General features: G+C 39.4%; 1 protein-coding gene across 1 annotated transcript in view; it reads left to right on the top strand.

The window, feature by feature from the left end:
- The first annotated feature begins 4,522 nt into the window (after positions 1 to 4,522).
- hs3st4 (heparan sulfate (glucosamine) 3-O-sulfotransferase 4) overlaps positions 4,523 to 18,190 on the top strand; it is a 142,969-nt gene continuing 129,301 nt past the window's right edge. The window contains exon 1 of the mRNA XM_034219470.1: positions 4,523 to 5,760. Coding sequence (XP_034075361.1) covers positions 5,165 to 5,760 — 596 coding nt within the window. The 5' untranslated portion in view covers positions 4,523 to 5,164. The remainder of the gene's footprint in view (positions 5,761 to 18,190) is intronic.

Genomic DNA, 18,190 nt, shown 5'->3' with positions numbered 1-18,190 from the left:
GGAAAGTAAAACTATACTTACCTTCAAAACCTCTCTTAAAGAGCACCTTCGGGGGAGAGCATTGCAAAACTGGCCCCGGTAATGGTACAAATCTCAACCTGTCGTACAATGGACAGCTTCCCCCCCCCCCCCCCCCCTCATCTATGTATATACTCGCATTTTAGACTCTGTTACTAACTGTATATCTGTAGACTTGGTATGTCTTAAATGTCCGGTTAGGATGTATTAGAACGAAATCTAAAATGAAAATTGTAAATAAGCAATCTGTATGTAAAAAACCACCTGTATGTAAATTGTAAATAAGCCATCTGTATGTCAAATATGTCTTATATGTCTTAAATGATATGATGAATTGGAAATGGGGGACCCTGATGTAAACAAGACGAAAGTCTTTCTCTGGTCTGCATCCCCTTAACAATTGTATGTTTTGAGCTGTACTGTACCCAATATACAAGCTGTTAATAAACTTTTTAATCAATCAATCAAACCAATAACGGCTGCTGAGCTGTCTGTCTCCTTTTGATCTGCACCTGGTGATAAAGAGCACAATACAGCAATAAAGTTAACCTTTTTTATATATACGTTTAATTAATCTCGAAGTCTTATTAAGATTGAGATCTCATTTACAAACTGAGTACAGATAAATGCAAATAATTAAAATGGTAATGGAATAAGTTAACATATCGTAACACAATGACACTATTTATATACAGTATGTATGACTTATTATGAATGTATGCTTTCTGAAACATCCTTGGCATAGGTATGAAAAACACATTTAAAACACGTAGAACAGTTCAACCTACAATCAATAGAACGGATCTTGACGTACTCTAACTTGAATATTATTAATATCACTATGTTAATTTTCAGTCTTCCATGTAAATCATTCTGGACAAACAGAAAATATCTGAAGGCTGTCTTTCCAAGATTAATATTTAGTGCACGGACAAGTAGTGAAAGGCAGTTCTGAGTCAGTGTAAAGTCTGAGGAACAGGAGTGACTGTAAATAGGTATTCAGTAAACAACCAACTAAATGCAAGGAATTTGAATACTCAGTATTCAGCACCAAACTGCGTCCTCCATTTTAGTTCCAGAAGACTTACAAGACTGCTTTTCTTTAACTAATTTTCCAATTTTTTTTTGTCATAACCACTGATCTAGCAATACATTTGACAATTTGAAGAGGTTCTAAAAGGGAATTTTCACAAAAGAGAATACTGAAACTCTGTGAAAGAACAATCCCATTTTGCCTTACTGTATGTAACAATTACTTATGGGCAGCACACACACACTTCAGTGGAAATTATCATATTGTTCAGTTATAACATACAACAACTTTAATGAGATCCAAACACAATTTGAATTTCTGAAATATGTGCATATTTTTTTGACAATTATTTTGGTTTTAGGTGAATTCCTTAAAAATATGTATAGGTTATTGGAGCGATCCAGGAGAGTAAAACTGTCTATCTATCTGTAGTTGCAAATGTGTCTACTCTTTCTAATATCATATTCATGAAGCATAAACACTGTATTAAAACACGATGGCCCAGATGTGTCACATGTGTATGAAAGACTCACATGTACCTGTCTTGAACAAAGTCCTGCAGCCTCCTTGAAAGCATGTGAGAAGATATGTCTGCCTTAATTCTGAGTGATTTTGTCAGGATTAGACATCGTAATTGCAGTGCAGCACCACACACTTTGTGTATTCCAGGTATAAATGTATTATGGGTCATTCTGATCAGAATACAATCTAGACACAAGCCGAATGCTAATGGCGCCGCAGAGAGGGCCAGTGTGGCTCACAGCCTCATCACGAGGAACACTTGAGTGTGTGCTGGTAGATTGTGACTGCAGAGGTTAGCTTGTGCCATGTTTACTGAAACAACGAGAAGGGAGAGTCATTTCTAACCTCCTGTGATAAGACCTTCACTAGTTGCCGGTATGTTTAGTTTAAAATGTGTATTCAATATCGACCTTTTGACACAACCAATACATTCTGTTCCTCATGATGCAGCTGTCAGGACTCAAACTACATTTCAATAAACTTCATTTTTTCCCTGAGTGACTGCTTGTTTGTAAATGCAAATAGACACAATCTGAGCACAAGCTTCCGCAGGTACAGACAATATCTGAGCGCTTTATGAATGGCTCAGATAACAGACCAAACAAAGGGAAGATAAAACGGGTCAATATATTTTCTCTCACGCTCTGATAGTAATCTATCAACTGCATTAAGTAGTGGCAGCCATCTTAACGTCACTTCACTTGTGTTGTTAACACTGACACGTCCTGCTGAGTGTCTGAGCATGCTCAGAACGCCCTGACAGGGTGGCTCTTGGACAGGTAGAGAAAGTCTGATAACAGTGAGGATTTACAAACGGAGCAGTTTGCTGTTGGAGAGCTCTCCGCTTCTCCGAGTGGCAATTTACGAGTGCAACAATTTCAACAAACCCATTGAGCTCTCCCTCCGCTCTCTTGACTGCAAAACACCCAGTCACCACTGTGCTCCAAACACTTCTGCATGCTTTCCTCCCCCTCAACCAATCACCTGCATTTCTCTGAGATTGCCAATGACAAGAGATTTCCCATTGTTTGGAATATGACAACGAAAATCAGATGCGACAAATACAGATGAATTCAGTCATGCAAACGTGTTTTGGATTAACCTGCCATCTCGTCAGTATTAAGTCTATGTCATGTCCGATTTAGCTAAGGTGTGAATATAGCCTTCAGGAGCTTTCATGTCAGGATGACTTTTCTATGCAGCTGGCGTAAAACCAGCATCCAAAGGTGATCCCACACACTCCCCCCCTGCCTGGAACACCTTGATTGGACTCCTTTGTTTACTTCTGTAACATAGTAACATAACACTAATCACTCCTATTGGCTAGCACTCCAACACATTGTACGTGATAAGCTAAGGGGTGGGACATCACTTAGCAGTTGACCAATCACAAATGAGCCTGCCAGCTAACCAATCAGAGCAGACTGGGCTCTGGTTTCAGACAGAGGGTGAAAAGAGGTAGAATAAGGCAGAATAATGAAGAGCTTTATCAACATTGAAAATGCACATGTCATCATTGAGGCACAAAAGACATATATGAGCGTAATAGGGCCCCTTTACATCTGAAATGGCTGAATTGTTTGTGATTTATTTATGCCAGTTATGTAACAACATTATCATTTCGTTGGACTATTGTTTCTGACCACCTAAAGATAAAGTCAGATTTGTTCCTCTTTGAGCACAGTTTATGGTCCAACTCTGAGAAATATCAGGCTCTTGAAAAGCTACAGTATATGCTCCACTATGATCACAAGCTAGTCGCTAGTGGTAGTACTGTGTCTGTGTGACATTTGGTGCTGAGCTGGTTGGTTTTAAGAGCTGTTTCTCTGAAAACAGCTGCCTACTGAAGCCGAAAACGGCACTATTATAGCGGTGATAGTGAACTAGAACGGTTATGTTGTGGGCTGGAGGGATAAACAATGAGCTGAACATTTGCTATAAAGCTCTACAATGTAGATTGTAAGTTTAGACAGCACCTTACTGGGTAGAAAAAGCTTGACTAGAAAATTCAGCAATGGCAAACGTCTGATTTGGTGAAAATGCACTGAATGCAACATTCTATGATAAACTGACTTCCTGGATCCCTTGGTTTGCATGCAGAGCCAGCTAAAGCTATTTATAAGAAACATATTTGGGCAACTTAAAGTCCAACATATAAATATTTCCAAACTCTTAACTAGAAATATAACAGTGGTATGCTGTACTGAAAGGCTGGAATTGCAAATATATCAGTGGGATGCTGGCTCTCCTGGTGTGTTGGAGGTTTGTGATGAATGAGATTCTATAATACTAGGAGACATTTCAGTGGCACACGTTTTGAAATCCTCATATTGCGGCAACAAAGAGTACAAGTTAAGGTCTGGTGAATATCCTCATTGGTAATTATAGTCTGCACCCATGTATAATAAATTCAGTTTATAATAATGCCTAAGCATGCGAACCATCCTCAGCATAACGCAGGATTGTTCTCTTGCATTTAGAAAAATACAGGAGAACTGTGACTCATGGATTTAATTGAACACACAGGGATGCTCATTATCCGTGTTGATTCATAAATGCTGCTTTTATATCTCTTAAAATCATACATTTTCTGTATTTTTATTTCAAATGATTATGCATTGCTCCTCAGAAAACCAGCAGGGTGCAGACATGAGCTTTCTGTAAAATATAATATCTATCAAAATATTTCTGAGATGGAGTTTTATAGTGAACTTTAAACAGTATGAAACAATTCAAAAACGTAATGAGCCCTAAAATATTCCCGCACTGTAATTCCCGTCTCTGCAAGCAGGCGCAGGAACGAGCAGGAGCAGCTTTCCACGCAACTATTTCATGAGGAAATCTGACGTTTATAGCCCTACTTGTGCACGGATAGAGGACAAAGTGGGTGTATACACACACTAGTTGTGCTGTGTGCTCTACAGTGCTTCAGTAAGATGAGCTCACTCAGCCGATGCGCACATCGCAGGATCCTGCCAATCTGAGGAGACGCAAAGGACGGCGACAGCAGCCTGCTATGGTCAGAAGAGTGGACGCTTTTGTGCAAAACCTGCGGACTTTCTGCCACACAAAGTCAGAGAATAAAAAAGGATATTTTTTGGAAACATACAATGGGGTTTTGGTTGTATCGCAGACTGATCAGGACTTCGGGCTCATGATGAGAAGAAGACTTTGAACACTCATTTTCTTTTTTCTCTTTTCCTCCTTCTTTATAAAATGCCAGGATTGTGCCCATCATACATTGTCCAGTTCAAGCCAGGCTGCTCATTTGGAAGGACGCCTGATGTCCAGCGTCTCAAATCTGCAAGTTCAGTCCAATAAATTGTGACATTCTCTGTCAGCCTTGGAATAAGAAATCGATACTCAAGAAAAAGAGGGACGCGACATTCTCCCGGAATTTTAACGATCCATTTCCCTGCTATCCTTATAAATATGCGATTTGGTTGGATTAGGTTGGTTCGGTCCAGCTTCACGCTTTTAAAGCTGGAGCTGCGCTGATAGTGACTGATTATTGCTGTTGATTTTGTCCATGCAAGACTCGGGGTGGAAACATGTCTGGCCACTTCTCTGAGAGGATCACTGTTATCAGAGATGGCATTTTGGTCCAGCACTTCGGTTTTCACCTCTAAAGTGCCCCGGAAAATCTTATTCATGTTCACCCTCTCCCTCTCTGTCACCTATTTGTTCTATAGCTTGATGAGCTGCTACAACTCGCTGCAGTTCCCTCTGCAAGAGAACTACGCGTATCAGGGGAGGCTGGTGACGGAGGAGACAACTTTTGTGACATTGAGGGAGAAACTTTACTCCACTTCCCAGGGCTTGAGCGAATTCACCGAGACCGAGAGAACCACCGCGGTTTCCACGACGAGGGATCATGCTGAGGCCGAGCAGAGGACAGTGGAGTGGATTAGGAGTCAGGCGTCTCCGACTAAATCTGCGGCGGCGTATCACACCACCGCGCTGGAGAGGGAGCACCAGGAACTCAGCACCACGGACAGCGAACTCAGGGTGAACTGCACCATGGATTATGGAGTGAAAAAACTTCCCCAAGCCATCATCATCGGGGTGAAGAAAGGGGGGACCAGAGCCCTGCTGGAGGCGCTCAGGGTGCACCCGGACGTCAGAGCCGTTGGGAATGAGCCACATTTCTTTGACAGGAACTACGAGAAAGGGCTGGACTGGTACCGGTGAGTTTCCCTTTCACTCTCAATCCAGCGCCAGTGTGTTTTTTTGGCCTGATTAGAAAAGATTAATTCTTAAAGCTGCTTTAATCCATCTTCCAAAGAATGCCAGGGGGGTTGTTTATTTCTGAATGCATTTATATTGCTTTCACATATCCACAAGTCTTGATTTCGCTTGTTGGAGCAAGAGACTAAGAGTGTTTTCTGCCAACATGGTCAAACTTAATGAATTGTTGCGAGGTAATGCAAACTTTTCACTCTCTACTTCCAGCCACACAACAGTGTTATGAACAAATTGTTCTAGCACATTTCAACAACCCCTTTTCACTCATTTGAATATGTTTGATCCAAATCCAATCTCTGCAGGTTCATTTGTATTTAGAACATTGCGACATGAAGTATGGCTGCTTGAAATTGCAGGGAAAACATTTCAAACAATCTTGGAAAAGGTTGATATGGTAATCAATGCACAAATAACTAGTAGAAGTTTGAAAAACTCTGGATTGGTCCTTTAAGATACTGTCAAAGTAAATGCAAGAAGTGAGTAATATAATCTTTCTCTAGACATTTTCTCATGAATCATAGGTTTATTATTACACACTGAACTGCATAGTTATATCAAGTTTAGACTGAAGTTTAGACCTTTAACAGAGTTACACTCTATTTGCACACATTGGGTGTCACTGTATCCGTTTAGGATTTATTTTCAGATTTTTTAAATGTCTGATAAAATGTGTTTGATGTTTAAAGTAATATCATATTTGTTTGTACACTCTACATTAGTATTTTAAAGAGGCCCCTATTGTGTTACGGCTACTTCATGTGTCCACAGTCAAAATGAAATATCATTACAATAATGTTAGTAATTTTCACAACACATATTTTGAGAAATCAAGTTATTTATTGCACAGGTTTAGGTTATTCCTAAAGTCTTATACACACATACACACATGCTAGTCATGCTTAGAGTTTACCTTAAAACAAAGGGAAAGCTTTATTTGAGTACAAGTCTTTTTATTTCCTGCCATTTTTGGATCCTTCAAGTCAGCCGGTATTTTCTCAACACAACACAGCCCATCAATTACCCGGCCAAATTGCCTATAATTGAATATGTAATAAATGCTGCCTTTTCTGACGCCCCTGTCTGTCTTCAGCTTCGCAGCTGGCTCTCAGAGGAATGTGTTTACACCGCCTCACTAAGAGTCTGGGTTTATTAGCCAGAGAGAAACCTGTTTATCATTGCCGCGTTTATAGGAGAAACAAATCAATTTAAAGGTTCATTCATGGTCAGTTGGTCATGGCTCAGCTAGGCGTAGTTCTCACATAATGATGTTTGACCAAAGGGGGGGATTCAAGATCTTTCTGATGGAGTCAATGATCTGGTGAGAATGACGCGGCGTTCAATGTCCCTTCTGTTTCTGCGTAGGTCCGTTACGCTGGTGTTTGGGTTTGCGGAACATCTGCTTTCATCTTGCTGCATAGACATGGGAGCTCTTGGCTGTTCATTTAGCCTGTGTTAATGCAAGCTGTTTCATTACGCTCACGGTGAAAGGCTCATTAGACAGGAGGATGACATGCTTACATAAATAATAATAAGTGTGCTTGTGTGTTTCAGCGTCCCCTGAGCCAAACTAATCCCTGAAGGAGCTTTCAGTTCATATCTGCCATTGTCTTTGACCGCTCACCTCAGAGTGATGCGTTCAGGAGACAAAAACACACACATTCTCAAAGTTGAATGGTTGAAAAAGAATCAGAACTCCTTCCACCTTTCCACATACTTAAAATACAAATGTATTCAGGCCACGTTTGTTTGTTTGCCTCTAAATGATGCATCATACTGCATCTCTCTTCTCTGTCTGTGCTGCCCTGGCTAATGTGGACTTAATGGAAGTGAATGTATGATCAGTTACAGATGTTGGCAACCATTTGACATTGCTGTAGTTGAATGAGAGCATTACTTTCATGAATGTGGGCCTGTCACAATAACACCTGCTCCTCATTTTGGATGGGGAATGTAACCCAAAGTTATCTTGTAAAGCGTTTACATATAGTCAAATTATCCTCCAGTCTGTTCACAACACAAAAGATCTATCGATGTGTTACCGCTCTGGAGCCTTTTTGTTGACTGCTGATATTTGTCCTTTCACATATTCAGCTTTAGTGATCTTTAGAAATAATTGGGATTGTTTGTCTGTGTCTGAGTTTTTGTTCTCCATCTGCCTTTAGGGGATTATCTTTCTTTCACTTTGCCTAATGCTCTGGAGGAAAGAGAGCAGGAGGAGGGAAAGATCCATCGAGTTGCGTGCTGTGAATTAAAAACACTTGAATCCATGTATCTAAATCATGCAGAGGTGGAAGAGGTATTGAGATATTTTACTTAAAGTAGACCTATATGCTATATTGGAAACATATATTGTAGGGCCATACCACAAAACGTGTCTGTGAAGTTTGTTGCTTAAAATACCAAACAGTTCACCCATTGTAGCCATACCTCATACTGCTCATACCCCTTTGTTGCAGCCCTGTTAGAGAAACGCAGATTTTGGGTCCTTAGCTTAAAAAAAAAAAAAGAGGAGGCGGAGCTAATGCCTGATCAGAATTCTACCGGAGACAAAGTTAAATTCTGCTGTGATAAAACGCCATCCTGTTCTAAACCACATCAAGGATTATTTCTGAAACAGTATGGAGCTCAAATGCTTTTTCTCTTGGGGGTTTATTACAAGGTGAGTTTGAGTGGTAGCGAGGCTTGCTAATGTAGACAAAGACGTCCAACACACGTCAGGCATTGTTTCTGATAGCAACTTTGAAGTCATATCGGCAGCAAATCTGTTTCCGCTCGTTGTACCCCCGTTTTTAAAAGATTTGGGTACGGAGGAAAAGAGAAAGGGTTTTATTTTCTGACGCTGCGTGAGTTCCCCGACGCACCGGGGACACATATTTATGTATAAAAGACATAAAAAAGTGCCTTTTGCATGATAGGTCCCCTTTAAGAAAACTTTTTAAATGACTGTTACAATTACAAGTCTTGAATTCAAAAATGTTCTCAAATAAAATTACTAAAGTATATGTATGAACAGATACCTAAAGTTCCAAGAGTAATAGTAACTATTTAGCATTTTGGTCCATTTCAGAATCATATATATGAATTGATATGGCTCATTTGTAAAGCTTTATACATCCCTTGGCAGCTTCAACTATAATAATACACTGTAATGTTTTAGTTAAATAAGATTTTGTAATGATAACATTAATCTGCTAATCACCTGAAGCTCTCAGATAAATCTAGTGAAGTCAATATCTGCCTCCAAATATAGTGGAGTAAGTAAAGTAAAAGTATTGTATTTAAGGACAACACTTGAGTACATGTATTTCTTTACTTTCCAACACTGGATTCATGGATTCTTTCAATTTGCCTGGCCCAGTTCAGCTCCCAGTTCTTCTTGAAATGTTTCTTATGCAATACGTGTCATGGTTTTTTCTGAAGTAAATTCAATAATTGTAAATAATGCCCTTGCACACGTTGGGCGCTTTTGCTGTATCCGAGGCCATCCGATGCATTACCCCCCCCCCCCCCCTACCTGGACCCTTTGTCACTGAAAGTACTGTACGTGTCACTGGAGGTTACGGGTAGCAGTGTTAATCTGCAGTAAACTTTCTCTGCCACTTTTCAGATGGATTTTTAACAATTTGTACAGCCTCCTGTCTGTCCGGGAGTAGGTTAGTCAATTCTTATTGTTGTTTCTCTTCTATAGGTAAGGCACATCAGGATGTAAGGATATTGAAATAATCCTGGCAAGTGTCTGAAATGGTCAAAGGTCAGAAAAAAGGAAAGATGTGCTCTAGTATGTAGGCAGCAGCTCACACCCCCTCCTATTCCTTAGCTGCTGTGTGTGTGTGTGTGTGTGTATGTGTATGTGTATGTGTATGTGTATGTGTATGTGTGTGTGTGTGGTGTGTGTGTGTGTGTGTGTGTGTGTGTGTGTGTGTGTGTGTGTGTGTGTGTGTGTGGTAAACTCCTGGCTCTGACTAAAGGATTTACATCAGAAACCTGCCAGTTTGTGCTACTCTATTGAGCAATCATTAAAATTGCACTTTATTCATAGCTTCAATAGCTTTCATTTTCAAAAACGAAACTGAAACTCATATCAAATGTTAAATCTGAATTTTACATGACGTGACTGCATATAATTGTGCCTTTAATTTTGATTTATTTTTGTTCTTTTTTATTTATTCTGGTGTATTTTATTCTACAAAGCTAGCACTTTACTGACCTTCCTTCTAAGCATAGAGGGATTCAGAAAAATGAGCTAAATTAACTCAAACTTCTTAATACAAATATTAAGAAGATAATCGGTCATAATTAAAAGAGGACATTTGAAAGTTGCCTCGTTCCTTTACAAGAAACAATGATTAAAGACCTTTTGTAATTTATTTTGTAATATGGTTGGAAGTTTGAATTCAGTCTGTAAATTATTAATTACAGTGATGGGTCCTGCATGTAGCATAAAGAAGATGTTAGCCTTCTGTAAAACCACACATTTCCATATCAATAACAAATCCAGCACACATCTGACATTCACATCAGCACTTTAAGTTTAGTCTGGGTCTGATACGAGCCTCCATTGACGTGCCAGATTGGTGATTGGTGCAGCTTTCCTGTTTTTAGCACTCTTGGGCAGTTTCTCCAGTGTGTTTTGGGCTTGCTTGAACAAGCAATTAGCAATGTAGTGCCCTCATTACCGTACACAGAGGATCTTCATCAGCCAATTGGCGACTTCGAATGTCGCCTCTATTTCTGAGTAAAGAGGATGAGCCACCACCGCGAGGATTTCACTTTATCTGTTCTCTGGAGCATTCCCCCAAGCTGCTGCAAACGCTGATCCTAGAATAGGAAACATTTGATGCATGAGGAACAATATAGCAAATGTTACTCAAGCCCTCTGCCAGCGTTCATGGAAAAGATAATGTGCCTCATAAATTGTCCTGCAGAATGTCATCGATTATCGATCATACGTGAGGATTTATGCATGCTGAGGGGGAGCATCCGCAGCAGGCGTTAGGAACCGGTCTAATGAGGGCTTATTAGTGAGGTTTTTTTCGCAAAATGCCAAAGAAATAGTGTTTAAATTAGTGCAAACAAATAGGGCATTAAAGGACCAACTGCTCGAGCAAGATACTAGAACCAAAAACCTAATAGTTCTAATGTTGAACTGCAGTCTGCTAGAAATTTGACATTATTATTATAAACAGGTAAAACAACATGGTATGATCAATACTAATGATATTTAGTGTTGAGAGAACTTATATTTCTGTCAATGATAGTAACAAATAAAAAAACATACTGTATATCTTTTTATGGACTTTACGAGAGTTGTAGTAGAGATAACTGACAGTTTAACATTGGATGTGTCTTTTTAAAAAGGTGTCAAATTGTCCGATTTAGATTAATTTCATTTGAAAAGTGTGGGTCACCAGATCAAATACTTGAGCAGGAGGAATGAGTTTTCTCATCTGATAATAAGCGATGGAATTCTGCTCTGCATAGATGTGTGAACTGGACAGGCAGTCTTTTCACAAAGAGTACAAATGTCTTTCTTCTCATTCAAATAACCTGGTATTTAGAAATGATGCTCAGAAATATGCTATGTCATAATGGAATTAAGAAATAATTATATTTTTTACAGAATTTGAGCTCAAACGTTACGAGCAAAAGCTAAGATTTGAGGTACTGAATTTGTGAACATGTGTTGGTGCTCTAACGTCAGGTTTCTTTATCAGTATATGTATCTGCCAGAGGTGCAAAAGTTGAACTGATCCTTATCAAAAGATCAATACAAGAGTCACAGACACAGACAGAACCTCAGATGCAAGACAAATGGTGTGTGAATTTATCAAAAATCAATATGTCTGTGAAACAAAGATCTTAACATGTCAAGTAACTCGGTCTCTGTGCCCTTGTGACCTGCTCAGGATGTTTGAGTGTGAGCATGCAACACAAATCTGAGACTCTCCAATTTACAATGCTTGCTGAAATCTCAACTGTAAAATATGCATCATTAGTGTAAAATAAAATATACCTGTGGCATTGACTTTGTCACATATAGTCCACATATGTAGGGGTATTATTTTGGAAAGGTAGCCTTCTTTATGCTTTTTGGCCCTTTCCACACCCAAACTGAATTTGTAGGCAACTGAAATCAAGGCTTTTATAAAACTCAGGTCTGGGGAAAGATTATCAGTTTCAGTGTTGACATGTAAAAAGTTGTATTCCCTTTCTGAGGTGTACAATTGTGCGACATTTTGCGCAACCGTAGCATAAACACAATATAAGACAGAAAATTGCAAACATCTTTAATAACTGTGCTTTCAACATGTTTACACACAAATGTAACAACTAAGTCAGGAACAAAGAGGTCAGGCTGTGTTACGGAGGTCACTGCTACATAATCCCACACCCATGCACGATGTAAACATGTCACAGGTGTGTAAGGTGTGTGTGGCCCAAACTAGCCACAGGCCTCGACAGTGCTTCAGTTGTGCTTTTACTTTGTAGAAATAGGTGAAAAATTGTTCTTGTGGGGTCGAGATTTCTTTTGAGAATGAAGGAAGGTTGAAGGAAGGTGCTGTTTACAAAAAGCACGTGGACTAATTTAAAGGGTGGCAACATACGGAACAATAGGGAAAAAATGACCTTCCTGTTATATCTGATTTGAATCACATTGAAGTAGATATGTGTTTCTGATCAGATGAAGCAGAGAATGATGTATTAAGTATTCTGAGAAGGCCAGATGCACATCCTTTACATTTTCTCCACATAAGACATCATTTTTCTTTAACAAGCCGTTTCAAATCCACAGTAATGCGTTCATATACAATCCACTAAAATGAGCTGTCTGTATGAACAAGCCAGTTAATAGTTTTACAATCACTTCCAGTCCTACAATAAAAGGCCAAAAGCCATCATTTATACTTCTCTCGTAAAGTTTTGCAGTATAAGACTTAACAGGAAACCTGATTTATACGTTGTACTTCATCAAATAACTGTCACTGCGAGTATAGTTAACACCAGAAGAAAGAAAACACAGTTAAGACACATTTGTCCCTCTCTGTTGTAGCAGTGTAGATTGTGCATTTATAACAACAATTAAGTTGTCTCTGTGTAAACCTGATGCTAGCACTCCATTTTGTTGCACCAGGAAGTCTGGATTTGACCCAGTCTGAAATAATTTATTGCCGAGCTCACCTGTTTATGAGGCGAATACATCATTTATCAAAATCATAGCCCTGCAGTCGGTGCTTGGCAACAGTAAATTAAAAGCATATTTTAAGAAGAAAAAGGCGAAGTAACATTAGGTCACGATCCAAACAACTTTAGTTTGAAGCAGTTTCATGACTTTCATCGCACACATTCTTGATACTCATTTACTGTCTAATGAATAAAGAATAGTATGATAGTCACTTGACATTAAGATCTTTATTGTCAACATGCAAAGGCCTTTTCCTGTGTGTCCTTTGTCTCGCCTGCAGTGCCAAGACATATCAGATAACTGTGAAGCAGAACCAAAGCTTTACTGAGGTTTGCTAACTCTAATATCTCTGTGTTATTAAAATGACTTTTTAACCCCCCTGTGTAATAAAAGCTGAGAGGATGTGCCTATAAATCTTTAGTGTGTGTTCTCATCCTTTCAGCACTGCTGTGCTGAGCAGCGAGTCAGCAATAGCTTCCAGCTTCGTGCTGATTAGTCCGAGCAGATATTGTTTTTTCATCTCGGCATGTTCTTGTTACTGGATGTTTCAATCTTCTCTAGAGGCTTTGTGAGACGTGGCCTTTTAAGAGCATGTCACAGAATTAGCCGTGCCATTTCTCATTGTGCTCAATCAATAGATCCCACACATCTAACTTTTACTTCAACCAAGGTCACACAATAGAGTGCACTCACTCCTCAACTTACCAAAGAAATAGGCAATGTGGAAAAATCTCTCGCTCATAAAAAAAAATAGATATTACAGTCTATTCATGGAGGCGGTGTCATTATAGTGTGTCCGATCCGAAGTAACAGTGTGTACTGCAGCATGGAGCTTTGTGTGCCTACAACCTCCAGTCATAAGGACCCGGTGACAGGAGCCGTGTAATGGAGACATGGATCCAGTGCTGAGTCGAGCTACAAAAAAAAGTCTAAATCCTGCCTTTATTCCTTGTTTAGCCCTGCTTTCCCTCTCTCAGCTGCTCCGTGGGCAGCTTAGCCCCTGACTCCTGCCGCCTGACTGGGAGCCTGCGCCTCCACTCAGAGGGGGAGATGGGGAAAGAGCAAGGTGGGCCAGATCCCCGAGCAGGCAGCCTGCCATCCCCTCCAGCTGGGCCTGTGTGCTGCTGCAGCGCCTCCCCGCGCCGCGCCTTCCCAACATGGCAGAATCTGCCTACGCCTGATAAGACGGCGCCAAGACTCACAAGGACGCACCTCCGAGTGCTCTGATGCCAATGCTGCAGTTGTGGAATTAAACTTTTTAATTAGCAGCATACCCCCGCGCTGTCAAGAGAGTGGACCGCTTCAGTCCGGTCTTTTCTCATCGCCCAGCCTCTTTCCTGATTAAACTCCCAAGCATCGCGGAGCTTCCAGTTACCACAGGAACAATCATGTTTATTTCTTGTTTAAGGATCTCTTTAGATGCAGCATAGCAAAAGAAAATGACTCATTATATCACAGCGCCTGAAAGAGCAGGCTGCACTACCTCACACACAAGAATATGAATCAATGTGGTAAACAGTAAAGCCTTTACCTTTATATTGTTGCATCAACAATATGATTAAGTCATCCTCTCCATGAGCAAATAAGTGACTTTTTATAGAATAGGCACCCCTCAGTGATTATCAAACATGCATCTGAAGGGTAATGGTGGAGTTCCTGTGAGTGCCTATGTTATCTCAAAGGTAAATCTGCGTAACCACATATCTTACACTTGATGTAATTCTATTCACATTTTGAATGGTCTCATCCTTGGGAACGGTATTTCTCTTTTAATATTTTCAATTTTATTTTCAGGTGAGACAATACAAAACACATTAGGGACACACAACAAAACATAATAAAACCCACAAAACAATGACAACAAACAACGACAAAAACAGACAAACAGATAGCAACCTAGTACTCGTGTTATGTTTACGCCCACAGTTATAACCCTTGACCATTCTTCCTTCATGTACCTTCATTGGACCAGTCCGTAACAACTCATCCAGAGTTCCTCGCTGTGTGACAGCCGCTCCAAGGCAGAATTGACATCAGTTTTTCAAACCATAACAAAAGATTAGGAGGATCTTCATCCAACCATTTCTGGAGGATTGTAAGTCGTGCTGCATACAAAGCAATACCAATAATATGCCTATGTCTACGTTCGTAATTTAAATCTGATCCGAGGACAAGGTTATATGGGTTAAAAGGTAATTCGATGCCAAACACTTTTTTTTCTTTGCCCGCTGACCGGCTGGTCCCGTGGCTCGTCTTTTTTTTGTAACTATCTCATTCTCTTTTTCAAAGTCACTGTCAGACTCAGAATTCTCAGAAATGTGATCCTCACATTCTGAAACCTCTTCCTCTTCCTCTACATCATCATCAAATGGTTCTCTCTCTTCCAAAATCATTTGCAAGGCCCTCTGAGCTGAGAATCTTTTGGTCATCTTGATCAGTTGTGATAAGCTTTATTTAGTGTGTCCCGCCCCAAATTTGCAGCTGGGATAGAATGTGATTTTTTTTTAGATTGGTTCCCGCAAGACATAATGCAGGACTGTGAGAGCAGACAGGTGTCCGTGCTTGAATTTATCAAGAATGTTGCAACCTTGTGCGGGAATGGCAGGGGCAGAAACACAAAAGACACACACACACACACACACACACCTTTGTTAGCCCCGAACATCCTGTGTGTAATATAAATGTGTAGGGGGGGGTGTACAGTCGGTGGTCATTGAACATGTGTTCTGATGTTCTTCACTGAAAATGAGCCAAGGCCATTGAGTGTGAGTTTGAAAAATGTATCATATCATTTTTCTTTAGCTAAATAATGAAAACGGGTCCCACAGACCCGAACACCATACAAGGGTTAATAGCAGGCTTGTTAACAAACATCTGATCATAAATATAACTTTCTTTTTCAAGGAAGAAGATTTGGGAACGGTATTGATAGGATATATGCACTGCATGTATTTACTTATGTGCTTATTTATTTAGTAGAAAATGGTTTAATGTTGGATATGTGCACGGATGTTTCTGGACATATTGGAGCCCATAGGCCAAACCTCCAGTGAAAACCCAGAGGGGATTAATCTTATTTTATATGAAAAAAATTACAATAATGATCATTTTGTAATATTGTTTTTAAATGTCAATGCCACATACATAATGTTTATCATGTACTATATTTCCCCTGTGTATATATTCACTGGGAGAAAAAAAGAAGTGTCCTATCGTATAGAAGTCTGTGAAAAAGTGTCCTTACTTTCACTTGATTTATTTAATTTAATATTTTCTTAATGAGGTTTCGATCTTAATTGCTAGTGTTAAGTCTTTCTTTCAAAACAGCATGATGTTTACATTGTAAATGATGGTCCCCTTCAGAGTAAAATAGAAGATAAAGCTGGATATGTGTTAGGGCGGGGCTACCTTGTGATTGATAGGTGGATCACATGCATGCTGTCATTTGGGTTTTCTACTTACAGCACAAAGGTATACAAGGGTATTGTTAGAATAAGGATAGTTCATGGCTTTGGCTAAACATTGAAAAAGTGAATATGTCTTGTCTCATGGTTAAATTAAATGTTCCTTTTTCCAGTATCTAACCAAGGCCAACTCATGTTGTATAATTTCCCAACACAGTCTCACTCCCTGATAGTCCAATAGCGACGCTTGGTCTGGGTCCTTTGGCGTGCAGTTGTGACGCGCCGAGTCTCCTTCAGCTTCATAAACGGACGCAAAGAGCTTTCAACTGATTGCAATGTATTCCCATCGGCGGCGGTATTTGACGCTTAGGGAAGCACCGCATCGGTCCATGTCGGCGGCATTTAAAGGCAATGTGAGCGTCCATTCCCATTGGATAACGGAGAATTTTACACCCGGAAGTAAGTATTCTCCTTACTGTCGATTGATTTTACAGTGATAACTGCACTACTCATCAACTCAAAAACACCAGAGTATCCTTGTTAATTACACAATATTGATTGGTTTAAATTGTTTACAATGCTTTTGTATTTTACCCCTTCGATTCGGAGAAACAAATGTTTTTTCGGAGTTTAGGATTGCCGAAGACACTACACTACCCAGAAGCCTCAGCTATCGTTCCGCTTTGTTCGACAAACCCCATGATTAGTTCTCAAGCTCTGTGATTGGTTGACCACCAACTATACCATATGAAAAAAAACGTTTCGTAAAAGATAAAATCATACTTTATTCAGCAGTGCTTGCTTTACTCTTTGAAAGTCATCACATGAATGCATTGTAATACATGGGTTGGCTGCATTCAATATTACACATCTGTCGTAGTTCTTTATTTATCTACAGAGATCGGGCTTCAGAATAGACCGGAAACTATTCTTTTACCGTTCTGTTTTAATTTCACAATAAAGTTAGTAGTAATATTTAGTTTTGATATTATTGTTTTTTACTAACTACTACCGCTGGGTTATGTTAAGACCGTCTTTTCTGTGTTGATGTGGGTTTTTTCCATCGCTTTTGTGTTACAAATATCAAAACAATAACAAAATATATCCGTCGTAAACTAAACCGGAAACAACAGTATATTTGATTTAGTTAACACTGTAAACTTGACAGCTTTTTAACCCAAACCACCTACTGGTTAAAGCACGTTATTACACGTTTAGAGTAATTGCAATGCAGGTAGATTGTGTTGCTTTTTAATGACTGTTTAAAATGCCTTTTTCTTAATGTCTTTCATTTTTGTAAAGCAAATTGCCTTGTGTTGAAATGTGCTTTATAAATAAACTTGCCTTGCCTTGCCTAAGGTCTGCAGCTGCTGCATGTTTTGTTGAATGTGTTATATTTGATGAAAACATTTAAATATTAAGAGTACATACAAAATAGGGGGAAAGTAGAAGGTCAATGGTAGAAATATAGAATAGAAAAATATCAAGAAGATACTGTAAATGATATCAAGAATAAAACAGTTTAGTGCCGGATGTCCAAATATATTAATAGGAGGATGTGCAAAACAGACAAACTAATTAGGCTTTATTAAAACATTAAATAATACTTTAGGTTAAGATCTTCTTTTAAATGCATGTAAGCAAAAAGCTTTGGGGGTATCTACAGATAAATATTAAGCCTGACAAAGCACTGAACGTCTAATATATTTCATGGTTTGTTTTGGGACTTGACAATCAACTTTCCTGCAATGTTAACTATGTTGAAGCACTTATTTTAACCGATAT

Source organism: Gymnodraco acuticeps, unplaced genomic scaffold, assembly GCF_902827175.1.
Source record: "Gymnodraco acuticeps unplaced genomic scaffold, fGymAcu1.1, whole genome shotgun sequence".
In the NCBI taxonomy this organism is placed as follows: Eukaryota; Metazoa; Chordata; class Actinopteri; order Perciformes; family Bathydraconidae; genus Gymnodraco; species Gymnodraco acuticeps.
Note: the sequence above shows the minus strand (reverse complement) of the source record. Positions and strands in the feature narration are given on the sequence as shown.